Source organism: Astatotilapia calliptera, chromosome 22 (assembly GCF_900246225.1).
Source record: "Astatotilapia calliptera chromosome 22, fAstCal1.2, whole genome shotgun sequence".
In the NCBI taxonomy this organism is placed as follows: Eukaryota; Metazoa; Chordata; class Actinopteri; order Cichliformes; family Cichlidae; genus Astatotilapia; species Astatotilapia calliptera.
In genome coordinates this window covers 13,348,325-13,361,266 of record NC_039322.1, presented here as the reverse complement: position 1 = coordinate 13,361,266, position 12,942 = coordinate 13,348,325, and the positions used below count along the sequence as shown (strand labels likewise).

Here is a 12,942-nt window from a genome sequence, read left to right as displayed (position 1 = left end):
TCTGTAAGACAGTGTGTCGCCCCCTCTATGTCCTCACCATGTGGGAATTTCTATAGTCTCTGGTCACCACATCATTGTGAATCACCCCCTGCGTGCAACTGCATGCCCAAGAGATTCAGGGATTAATATGTATATGATATGAAAAAGGTCTTTATCCATTTGCCACTTAATGGCTTAAAAAAAAAAAAAGAAGTTCAGAAACATTGAAGCAAACAGCACCAGCTGTGAACACTGGACCCAAGAAAGGCCCCATGGTGGATGGTCTGGTGCTGGCTACTATTGCAGATGGATTTGGTGAATTCGTTGTAGACCGTTGTTGCCCATTTTACACTAGACTGTTTACATTTCACCCAATTATTTACAATTTGCATAACATTCTTTGATGACATTAAAGGTTAATTTATTTTTCCTTTTTAGGAGACACTGTAAAATCTGTAAAATCACAGAAATAGCTCCCTATTTTCTTGAAGCACTTATACTAATTGTGCTAGCAAGTGTTTTTCCACGAATCCAGTGCATATGGAACAACATTAATATTTTATTAAGAGTTGTAGTTTTCTGGCAAATGTTTACTCTCCTTTTAGTTATCATTTAGCCTCCACCAGCTTCTAAGAGAAATACCTGTCAGGTTTTCAAGTCTTGTTTTATTAAGCGGACACTTGTTAGCTTTATCTTCCTGCAGCATGATGCTGTGCACTAGTGTACAGCAAGTCCTCAAAACAGTTGCCGTGTGTCCGAATACTATTCTCATGAGTTGTAAGAGTGACCAACAGCAATTGTCTCAATGTTTTTGTCTTTTAATGCAAAACATCTTCTACAGTTTACTTTCAATAGTTAAACTCCTTTTTGACTCACCAAGCAGGGCTTTTACAATATCGATTTACCATTTAGATTCAATGCTAGATTCACAGCTGATGACATCATATTATGTGATGTTGCTGATTTTAAATTGCTGTTTTTTATTTAACCGACATGAAAGATCATTGAAATTTGACCTCATTTCCGAAGCAAGAGTCCTTGATTGTGATGTTTTAATGAAGCAAGTTATCCGCCCCGAGTGGGAAGTCTTCCGCCTGCAGTAGTTTTTAATTGGCCCGTATTTTTGCATTATGACTGTGGGAATTTGGCACTAGAGTAGCCCTTGGTACCATTATTAATAAGAAAATATTGCTTACTAATTTCTTTTTAAATTTTTTATTATTTTTTTTAACAAAGCTTTAATTTTATAACAAACTGATGACCTTATGACAGCTGTTGTTCATCTATTCTAAAAGCTTCAGTTTTGCAGGTTATTGTGCAGTCATTACTCCAACGTAAGTGTGGCACTACACTGACGCACTTTGACCAGATCACATACCATTTAGAGCTATTTGAAACCTCCAAAGCATATGAAGTTGTTTTTTTCCCCCCCACCACGTAGTGGCTCCGTCTGGCTCACACATACAAAATCTCTTTGTCTGCAGCTGTTTTTCTTGTTCTCTCTCCTCCCTTTTCTCCCTCTCAGCCCTTCACCCTGTCATGGATCAGAGAACATGTCCCAAAGTGCTTTACAGGCAACACACGTGCAGCATGTCCCTGCATGCTGATGTGACTTTACAGCTCCAACCTTGTACAGTAGATATGTGTGTGTCTACACAGATGGTGTGAAGCTCCACTGGTAGTTGATGTGTGGCCCTACAAGCAACAGTGTGTGAATATTTCAAACTGCATTGACCTTGAAGCAAACGTTAGCGACTGTGAGAGAAAGTATATCACATCGTGTAGCCTTTATATATCATATTTTGAAATAAATTCTACTTTCTTCTATTGCATCTTGTCTCCACAGCTGTGGCCAGATGCAATAGATCTCAGGAAGTTTACAGTTTTGACACGGACACTGAGCTGGACTCAGTGTGTGTGCTGGATAAATCAGGAGCCCCTGTAGAAAGAATTCTCACTCACACCTTGATTTGGTACCAATTTTACATCACATATCCCTCCTGACACAACCTTCCCAGGCTTGGGATCGGCACTGAGAATATGCTAGCTTGCAACCTGGGATCTTAGGTAAATCTATTAAGCACTACACCACAGAGCTGCTGATGAACACAAAAATGTGAGATTCTGTGTGACTTTATGATTTTCTGCAAAAACATTTCCAGATCATAATTTAACACTAAGAAGGTACTTTGGTACACCATTGCTAAAAATATTCACTCACCCATACAAATCATTGAATTCAGGTGTTCCAAACACCTGAATTCAATGCACACAGATGTATAAAATCAAACACCTATCCAAGAATTTTTCCAAGTGTCCATGAATATTAAAGAGGTAAATATTACTTCTCAGTTGTAGTGAACTGATATAAGAAAATAAATTGTAGAAAACTAAACAGAAGAAAATAGAAGAGAAATAAGAATTTAACATAAACAAACCAGTGACACACTCCAAGGCATGATCAACCCTGGCAGGGCCTCCTTGGATGAGGGTGTCTAGTGATAATGGTTGAAGCACCCGGTGAATCCAAGGTCCACTACTCACGATGTGTCCCAAATTTTAATATGATAATCTAGATCACTTCTCTAATCCCTAAACCTAACCAAGGAAGGTAAAAAAAAAAGAAAAAAAAAGGCAGATTAGCTTGGGATAAAAGACTGAAACACCCTGTGAAGGTGAGGCACACAATGATGTGCCCCACTGGTAAGGTTTCTGGACAGCCATCCTTCAAGACTTTCTCCATTTGAAGCAATGCATTATCAGGGATTGTAACATGTAGTCCTTTTATTGAGTGAAATTGATTGGGCTGGGGGGCGAGACACAAGGAGACACTGATGGTCTCCTTGTCCAACATCAGTGTCTGACCTCACAAATACACTTCTAGAAGACTGGTCAAAAATTCCCATAAACACAGTGAAGCTAATGTAGCTGCAAAGTGGGGACCAAAAATCCCCATGGATTAAGGATGGCACTCGAGTTCACATGTGTGAGTGTATGAGTGAATATTTTTGGCAATATAGTGTATCTGCTAATACTGTGGTAATAAAATACAGGGAGCCGTACTGAGTTTGTTTGTGATTAGATGTGCACCAAGTCTAACATTCTGACAATTTTAGAGCACCACCGTCAAAATAATTAAAAACTTTATTTAATGATTGTTGATATTAAATTTCATGGCAGTTCAGTCTGTTGTCTTATTGGTGAGGGTCAGGCACCAAAAAGTGATCAGGATCCATCATGCTCGCATTAGGAGCATATGGTGCATCTGTTTAATGTGAGTTGGAAAATTTAAAGCACCAAACATACATACAATTTGACAAAAAAATTTAGTTTAAAAGTACTTAAATTAACATTTTTCATAACAAAAAAACTAAATAAAAATTATATCTAGCCAGTCCAGTAGAACAAAAAATAATAAATAAATAAACTAGATAAGTAAATTCCAGTGTGAAACTTGCTGGTGTTATATTGCTTTCATCCTAGCACAAAGAATGATATTACTGTGCATTTATGATAACCCCTGAGCCTCATTAGCCTAAACCAGACCTGGTCCATACAGCTCTGTCCATACATACACTCATTACTCTGTATGTGCATTTGGTGTGTCTATATCTGCTCATGTGTGGACACTCGGGACTGACCCCTTGTACCGCTCACACATGACCTCTCATCGTCTTGGTCCCTTCTTCCCATTGGTCCCAACCTCTGCTGACCTCACTTCTGTTACCATGGGCACCAGAGGAATAAGGAAGTATCCCACTGAGTGCTGTGGCTCTCTGAGCAGGCTCAGATAGTTTCTCTCTCTGGGTTTGCTGGCATTTACATGCTCATTAAGCTGGAAAGTTTTGACAGTAATGATGGTAATGGGGTTTTGTTTTGTGCGGCTTTTATAGATTTTGAAAATTTCCAATTTGACGGCTGTACACACCGTTCATAGCAAAGGGTGAAACAGTATAAGTTCTCCAGGGAAAGATTTTATATATATTATGCCATAATGTTAAAAATTGAAACTTTTGGATAATTCTGCTGACTATCCATCCATCCATCCATTCGCTTCCGCTTATCCTTTTCAGGGTCGCGGGGGGCGCTGGAGCCTATCCCAGCTGTCATAGGGCGAGAGGCAGGGTATACCCTGGACAGGTCGCCAGTCTGAATTCTGCTGACTATTACTTGCAAATTTGTTGCCCTCTACATGCACAGAAATTCTCATTAAATCAAAAATCACATTATGTACTGTAGAGCCTTATGAACTTGTAACAAAAATTCTAAAAATTCCTTCAGTGTTAACAGTTCAGTTGAGTCTGGATCATGATTTAACAACAAAATAACACGGGCACTCAGCAACCTTACTTTTATAAATTAATACAATCAGGATATGAGTTGGGAACCTGCTGAGTTGAGTACCCTTCTGAAAAACCCAGATGACTTGCAGTCATTGCTGCAGACTGATCGCAACATGTTGGTAATCTATCTGCATTTATTAGCGGGCAATCTGTCTGAGTGCATGCAGTCACTTTGAATCAGACCACAACTATTTGGAGGCAGACTGGCTCCCAACAGGTGACCTGTGCAATCACCTTGAGATCAAAATTGGTCACACAGAGGTTGAGTGTTCAACACTCAACCTCTGTGTGAAAAAAGGTTAATGTAGTCACCCGGTAACCACCGAATTTTCCAAGTTGTAAGGAGGTTGCCGTCCTATATTTATTAGTGCGATTGAGCCTTTAAGTTGTGTTTTACAATTATACTGCTTTGAAAATAAAAGTATATCCTCAGTACTTTACCTAACCAACAAATATTTGGATTTTTGGAAGAAACTGGAGTGAAACCATTTGGCATTTTGGAAAAGAAATAGCTGTCACAATACGGTAGCTATATCTTTGCTGTACTGAGAAAGTATATTATCAGTTTCAGACTCATTTTAGTTGATCTGAGGACACGCAGCAGTATATTTCCAACAGTCTAATTGGATAAAATCACCTGGACAGACTCTGGATGACACCACCGTTATTGGGCTCATCTCTGACGGGGATGAGTCTGCCTACAGGAGGGAGGTTGAACGTCTGGTGTCCTGGTGCAGCCACAACAACCTGGTGCTGAATGCCCAGAAGACAGTGGAGATTGTTGTGGACTTCAGGAAGCACACAGCCCCACTCCCCCCCATCATCCTGACTGACACCCCCATCACCTCTGTGGACTCATTCCGCTTCCTGGGTACCACCATCACCCAGGACCTGAAGTGGGAGCCCAGCAGAGGATGTACTTCCTGAGGCAGCTGAAGAAATTCAACCTGCCAACACGGACGATGATGCAGTTCTACACTGCAATCATCGAGTCCATCCTCACCTCCTCCATCACCGTGTGGTACGCTGGAGCCACTATCAGGGACAAACAGAGACTGCAGCGTGTTGTGCGCTCTGCTGAGAAGGTGATTGGCTGCAGACTCCCATCTTTGCAGGACCTGTACACCTCCAGGACATTGCGGCGTGCAGCTCGGATCTCAGCTGACCCTTCTCACCCTGGACACAGTCTGTTTGACCTGCTCCCCTCAGGCAGGAGGCTCCGGTCCATTCGCACCAGAACCTCTCGCCATAAGAACAGTTTCTTCCCCTCTGCTGTTGGACACATGAACAATAACCATATGACTGTTCCCGCCACTAACACATGACCCTACGCTGTGTTCACTGCATCATTCCATGTTTGGCACTGATCACCACCTGCACTCATGTATATATCTTTCAACGTAGCACTCTTAATTCTTATTCTCATGTATTTATCCCATGTATATCTCATGCACATATCTTTCTACGTAGCACTTTTAATTCTTATCCCTACTTTTATTTTTTTTTCATGTCTATTTAAGCGTTATTTATGACACTATGTTTGCACTGAAGCACCGCAGCAATTTCCTAATGTTGTAAACCTGCTCAACATTTGGCAATAAACCCCCTTTCTGATTCTGATTCTGGATTTGGGATAAAGACTTAATATTTTGCCCAAAAAATTGGGAAATGTAGCGTTTAAGCCAAAATCACACAAACAGAAATACATTTACATTAGAAAATATGACCCACTATTTATGAAAATAGCAAATAATGTATTGACTGCATAAGCTATAGTGTGTTCCTGGTAATGAAAAAACGGGTCTGCCAGTAGAACAGTGTGGCTCACTTTTGTTTTTGGCCAATCGTGGCCCTTAGGTGGATTATGGAATTTTTTTTATATGCATATAATAATTTTCAGCACAAGCAATTTAGCAATTGTTTTTATTTTTCATCTTATTTGCTGACAACTACAGAAATGATAAAATATTTCCAGCCTTATCTTCTAACAGCAAGTCTGGTTGTAGTCCATATCTGTGCTGCTTTCCCAATAGTGTGAAAAATACAAGGTTCTTGTCAGTGCCCATCCCGAGGGTTCAAAATAATTAGTGTGTAAAAGTTGTTTTCCAGCTGGTTTGATGGGGTTTCACAGCAGCTGCTCTTTGATAACTGATTTCACAGTTTGGCATTTGGTTAAAAGTTTCTTCCCTTTTCTCCGCTGACTAATTTAAGATGTGTCATAACTAAGTCGTGATGTCTTGTTAATCTTTCAAACTAGCTCTCAGTGGCCTGAGTGTGCTCGGTCCCCATCCATTATATCAACCACACATAATCTAATTTACACACACTCACACAGTGCAGAGAAGGGGCTAACAACAGACAGCAAGTAAATTTTACGCTCGAATTGGATCTGTCTGTGTCAAGAGTGTGCCTGCCGCAGAGAAGCGCATCTTCAGAGGCAGTGAAACAAGTTTTATGGCGGGAACGGATCAATCTGTCTTAAGTTACAGGGATCTATCTCATGTCCTTCATTTAAAAATGCCTGGCAGAAAAAAAAATGTGTAGAGCTGGCAAATGTCAACAAGCGTTCAGTGTGTGCTGGTGCGGGTGTTAGTGGGTGTACTTCTACTGTAGTGAGGACCGACTGTGTGACTGAGTGTGCGTCTTTTCCTGTGTGTATGTGCATGCAAGTGTGGGTGTGTGTGAGAAATATGAATTTGTTGGTAAATGTCAAGAAGTTGGCAGTCTAATGGCTCGGCTGACAGATGATCCATAAAGCTACAAAGTGATTGGTTTGGAGATTCTCATTCATTCTAATGCAACTGCCACAGTGTGTGTTTGTGGGTGTGTGTGACATCGAGTGTAAAGTGAAGCACTACAGAAGTTTTAGTTGCGGTTTAATTACATCCATCCTGTTGCATTCACCTTGTTTTTTCCAGCTCTTCACAGTAGTTTCTATTCAGGTGCCTCAAGAAAATAATGCCATGTGCCTCCAAATCAACCCTTTCAAACTTCCCTACAGCACAGCCTTGTTTCAGAAAGAAGGAATTTATTTCTACAGTACACATGGATATGTGTAATGTCAAACCACATGGGGTATACTGAGCCCTTTATCAGATTCATGCCAGTGTTAAGATGACATAGTGTTGTGAACGAACATCCGATTTTCCACTGTTATTTTTTGAAAGTACTGCCTACTGCAATGTACCTCCTAAGGCACAAACACTGCATCCCAATCATTATGTTAGTTTCTACCTCTCAGCTGTAAAAGGCTGATGAGATATTGTTGTCACCCCGCCAGGTAGGCGGGCAGGTGGGTGGCCAGTCAGGCGGCACGGAAATCCAAGACTGCGAATGTGATAACTCGTAACATGGGTGCATCTGCTAAAAATCTTGGGTGAATATTAATCCTCAACCTCAAGGTCAGAGGTCAAGTTTTTTGAAGATCTTGTGAACACTATAATTCATGAGCGAGGCAACACAGGATTTTCAAATTCATCCCATAAATGCAGCGAGTAAAATTCTCAAACAAGTTTGAATCTCAGTGATCTTGACCACAAGGTGAAGGTCAGAGGCCAAAATTATTATAGCTATGAATAAACCAAGGTGAAGTTTTTAAAGACCAAGCACCACCATGAAATTTGAACTCACTGGGCATTTTATTAGATATACCTCTTTCAAATGCACGTTAACACAATTATCCATTCTGACAGTCACATGTAAAATCTGTGCATTTTGGTATGTTGCCGCGGACATGATGCCGTGATGAATGGTCCAAATGAGAGAAAATATCCAGTGACTTGCAGTTTTCTTAGTGGAAAGACCTTGTTGATGCCAGATGTCAGAGGAGAATGGCCAGACTGCTTCGAGCTGATAGGAAAGTAGCAGTAACTCTAATAACCACTTGTTCCAACAAGGCATACAGAAAAGCATCTCTGAATCCACGACAGGTTCAATCGTTAGACAGATGTCCTACAGCAGCAGAAAACACCAGGTGCCACTCTAATTTGTTAAGAATTTCACCAACAATTGTACAACAGAAGACTGGAAAGACATTGCCTGGTCTTAAGAGCCTCGATTTCTGCTGCCACGTTTGAAATGCCGGGTTGGAATTTGGCACGGACAATATGAAAGCACGACTCCATTCCACCTGGTATCAATAATTCAAGGCCTCTGATGTATATTTTTATTGGACCTGACTTTTAACTAATTTAAACTCCACAGCCTATATGAGTATTGTTGTTGACCATCCCCATCCCTTTATAGCCACAGTGTACCCATCTTCTGCTGGCTGCTTCATGCAGAAAAATGTATCATATCGCAAGGCTAAATCTTCTCAAGCGTGTTTGTGTAACATTACAGTAAGTTCACTCTATTCAAATGGCCTCCACAGTCACCAGATCTCAAGCCAATAGAGCACCTCTGGGATGTGGAGGAATGGAAAATTTCCATCCTGGATGTGGAGCTGACAAATCTGCTACAACTGTGTGATGCTATCACGTTATGGTAATATGGACAATAATGTTTCAGCATGTTGCTGAAGCCATTCATTCCATCTCTTCTCTTCCACTTATCCTTCTTAGGGTCACGGGGGCTGGAGCCTATCCCAGCTGTCGTAGGGCGAGAGGCACGGTACACCCTGGACAGGTCAGATGTCTGTCGCAGGGCTAACACACAGGGACAGACAACCATTCAAACAGTCACTCACACCTATGGGCAATTTAGAGTTACGCATTTAACCTAACCCCACTAACTGTTGTTGAATCTATGTCATGAATAATTAAGACAGTTCCGCTGGCAAAAAGTGGGGCCACCTTGTACTTGTAAGATGTATCTAATAAAGTGGCTGGTGAAAAGACAAATCAATAGGAAGCAAGATTATTCACTGCATGGTCACCAAGCAGAAGGTTGTAGTCTGTTACAGGTGGCCCAGAAAAGCCTTTGGATGCTTCAGTGCTTCCAGTTTCACCACTTTACTCGAAGCAGTACTTTATAAACTACATTCACCTCCACCAGGAGTAAATAATGTGTTTTCCGAGACAGCAGCGATGCCTGGTCCTAAATCTAATCTCTTGGTTCAGTAACTGTCCTACACTAGCCATGTAGCTGCATGACACCAGGGCTCTTTGAACCTCGTCCTCTCTTCTTAACTACAACAGGGCAAGCCGAATAAACACTGCTGCAAGGGCAGATTTGAAGCTCCAGTCTTTGGTGTCAGTTCTGTCAACAAAACAGACAGAAGATGGTGGATGATAAAAGGACATTACACCACCTCGAGACAGGAAGGAGCTGAGATAAGATCTATCAAAGACTGGTGTTTTTACAAGCAGCGGGCTGGTCACCGAGAGGAAAGATACTAAATATTTCTCCTGTGAAAAAAAAAGATGCTGTTGTAGGGTTATGTGTGTATATGTGTGAGTGAGAGCGAATGATCCAAAGCCTTAAGCTCATATCCATGACCACAGATTATGTTATAAATAAGTGTCCGAGCATGTGCATATCTATGTTTGATTGCACTGTCACAACTTTGGACGTGACGTTACTTAAAATCCCGTTTTAGTCTCATCCCACTGCAGATCCTCTCAGAGTTGGAATTGACTATCAGCTTAAGTTTTCTCCATATGCTTCTGTTTAACAGCCACTTCAGAATCAAAATGTCCTTGTGTTACACACACAGACAGTTAATTCCCCATTGCATTCCTCCCACTACAGAGGGGGTTGGATATACAGTATAAGACCATTTATAAACATATCTCCTCCTACAGGGCTTCTATATGTCTTATATTTACTGTCAAAATAAACACAAACATATTTAAACAATAGTTGTGTAATATGTAAGTGTTTTGTAATGAGACACTCAAACTTTGGGTATATTATATAAAAACCTTATGATGAAAACAGTTTTATAATAACGGAATTTTTTAAAATCTTTTGTCGATGTGATAACGAAATTAAAATCCAACAAAAAACTCTGCTGCTGCAGCCAATCTGCTTCGAGATGGTGTGTGTTCAGAGATGCTCTTCTGGATACTTGGTTTGTAAGAAGTGAGTTCCTGCTGCCTTTCAAACAGCTCAAAGCAGCCTGGCCATACTTCTCCGACCTCTGACATCAGCAAGGCATTTCCACCCAGAGAACTGCTGATCACTTGATATTTTCTTTTTTCAGACCATTCTCTGCAAACCCCAGAGATGGTTGTTTAGGAAAATTCTCGTAGATCAGCAATTTTTGAAATAATCAGTCAAGCACATCTGGCACCAAAAACCATGCCACGTTCAAAGTCACTTAAATCGCCTTTCTTTCCCATTCTGACGCACAGTTTGAAATTCAACAGGTTCGAGCCCGGCTTGGACAGTCTCGGTCGTTGTGTCCTTGGTGGTGGTCAGAGGGCCCGGTGGCGCCAGTGTCCGGCAGCCTCGCCTCTGTCAGTGCGCCCCAGGGTGGCTGTGGCTACAATGTAGCTTGCCATCACCAGTGTGTGAATGGGTGGATGACTGGATGTGTAAAGCGCCTTGGGGTCCTTAGGGACTAGTAAAGCGCTATACAAATACAGGCCATTTACCATTTTTTTTTACCATGTCTTCACACTCAAATGTATTGGATTGCTGCCATGTGATTGGCTGATTAGACATTTGGATCAATGAGCTGACCAGGTGTACCCAACAAAGTGGTCAATGAGTGTATTCTAAAGGCAAGTGCAAAATGAACAGATATTCACTCTAAAAGTTAATTTTTTGCATAGTTTGGGTTTGTTGAATTGGAATAAACAATGGAAACACAAATTGAGGGACCCAGATAAATAGAACATTAAAGGCAATATTTGTGTGCACAAGCTACAATCTGTACTTATAAAGGATTTGTATTATTTCAAATGCCATGGTAGGATTTCCTGTGATATCAGTTTTATTCACTCATGTTCCCACATGCTCACCTCCTCTGCATCATTCCTTTTCACCTCTATATCAGCTTGACCCCTCTGACCCATTTTCATCCATGCATTACTAAAATATAACATGAAATAAGCCAGCATTCATTTAGCATTGTCTGTTATTTGATTCCAACATGCTTGTTTACTAGGAAAACAAGAAAGATATCAGTAAGCTGCCGTGGACTCCTGAAAGGAAGCAGGTCCGATTACATGTGACCTCCAGTCCGCTCAGGCTTCCCCTGCTGGCTGCCTCTCATTTGACATTCATTCACCTGATACAGAGGGCCCGGGATTCATTTGGTTTTAGTTTAGTCTGAGGAATCAGCAAACAGCGCGGAGAGATCAATTCACTCTGAGTGTAATGACTATTGATTCTGTAGGAGCAGAGAGACAGAGAGGGCGCTGAATGTATTTAGATAAAATAATGCTTTGCTCTCTGATGCTACAATCTTTGGTGAACTGGCAGAGGGCTGGATGTGCATCTCAAGTACAGACACACAGCCACAGCTGCTCCTGAGCAAAACCTGCAGGTGTGCAAGCATTAGAGCACAAGGACATACATCACTACATTACAATATGCAACTGGTGTCGGCTGTACAGGTAGATGCCCACAAAGGTTGTCACACTGAGGTAAATGTATGTGTTTTATGCACATTTGTAATGTGTTCATAAAGCTGGAAACACCATAAACTAACTTGCATACTTGCATGAATTTGCAGGACGATCAGGTCAACTGGCAAAAGGCCTCAGATGGAGATTCCTAGTTCAGCGAGCTGTGGTGCCAGGTTGCAATTTCTCTTCCTGTAAAAATCATCATCATTTTTTTAAAGCAGCAAGACCTGACACATTCTGCCTCTATTTATTCAGGTTTCCTGAATCCACCGTGGAGTTGGGAGCGCACAGTTACCATGACTCATGGGCCTTCATTAGAAGCTTAAATGAAAAACATCAGGTCGAAATGAAACAGAATTATGCTTTAATGCCTCAGTAGAGTGTATTTGTATCAGCTTGTATTAATTTGCAATGTGAAATTGCCTCAACAGTTAAACTGAAAGGATTTTGGCCAGGGAATTTCTTCAGTTTTCTTTGCTATCACCCCTGGACAAATGCCACAGATCTCAGTGGAGTCATAATCAATCAGTATTAGGCCTGCTTCCAGAGACAACAGCCAACTGTGGTCACAAGATGGCAGTAATTTAAAGGAGAGATGGAAACAAGCAAGACTTTTGAAAGAACACTGTTTGAAATGCAAGGAGAGAGATTTAAATCAGTTTTTAGGCTTTTATTGATGTTGGCTTTTAGACTTGTAGCCCACCATGCTTGTCCTGAGGGAATACCATGACCTACTTCTCAGACTCTACAGGCCTCAGTTAGCATGTTAAATGTTAAAATTCATGGCAGTAGAATTAGAAAAAGACAAGTATAATTTAAATTAATTTATAGAAAGTCTCTTTTTTCTAAAAAGAACATGGCAGCACCGCTTAGGTTTCCAAAGCTGCATCTAAACAAACTCCGAGACTTGTGGAACAATCCTCTTTGAACAGATGAGATTAAAATGGGGATGTCTGGCCATAGTGCACAGCACCATGCTGGAAGAAAACTAAACATAGGATATCAGCGCAAACACCTCAAACTAACGGTCAAGCACAGTGGTGGAGTGGTGACGATTTGGTCTTTTTTTGTGCATATACAGGACCTGGAGACCTTATTGTCAC

At 41.1% G+C, this 12,942-nt stretch overlaps 1 protein-coding gene across 1 annotated transcript in view; it reads left to right on the top strand.

Annotated features, from left to right (window-relative positions):
• Positions 1-12,172, top strand: part of LOC113014360 (TBC1 domain family member 20) — a 33,464-nt gene extending 21,292 nt beyond the window's left edge. Inside the window, exons 11-12 of the mRNA XM_026155824.1 lie at positions 11,947-12,012; positions 12,095-12,172. Coding sequence (XP_026011609.1) covers positions 11,947-12,012; positions 12,095-12,165 — 137 coding nt within the window. The 3' untranslated portion in view covers positions 12,166-12,172. The remainder of the gene's footprint in view (positions 1-11,946; positions 12,013-12,094) is intronic.
• Positions 12,173-12,942: the final 770 nt, after the last annotated feature.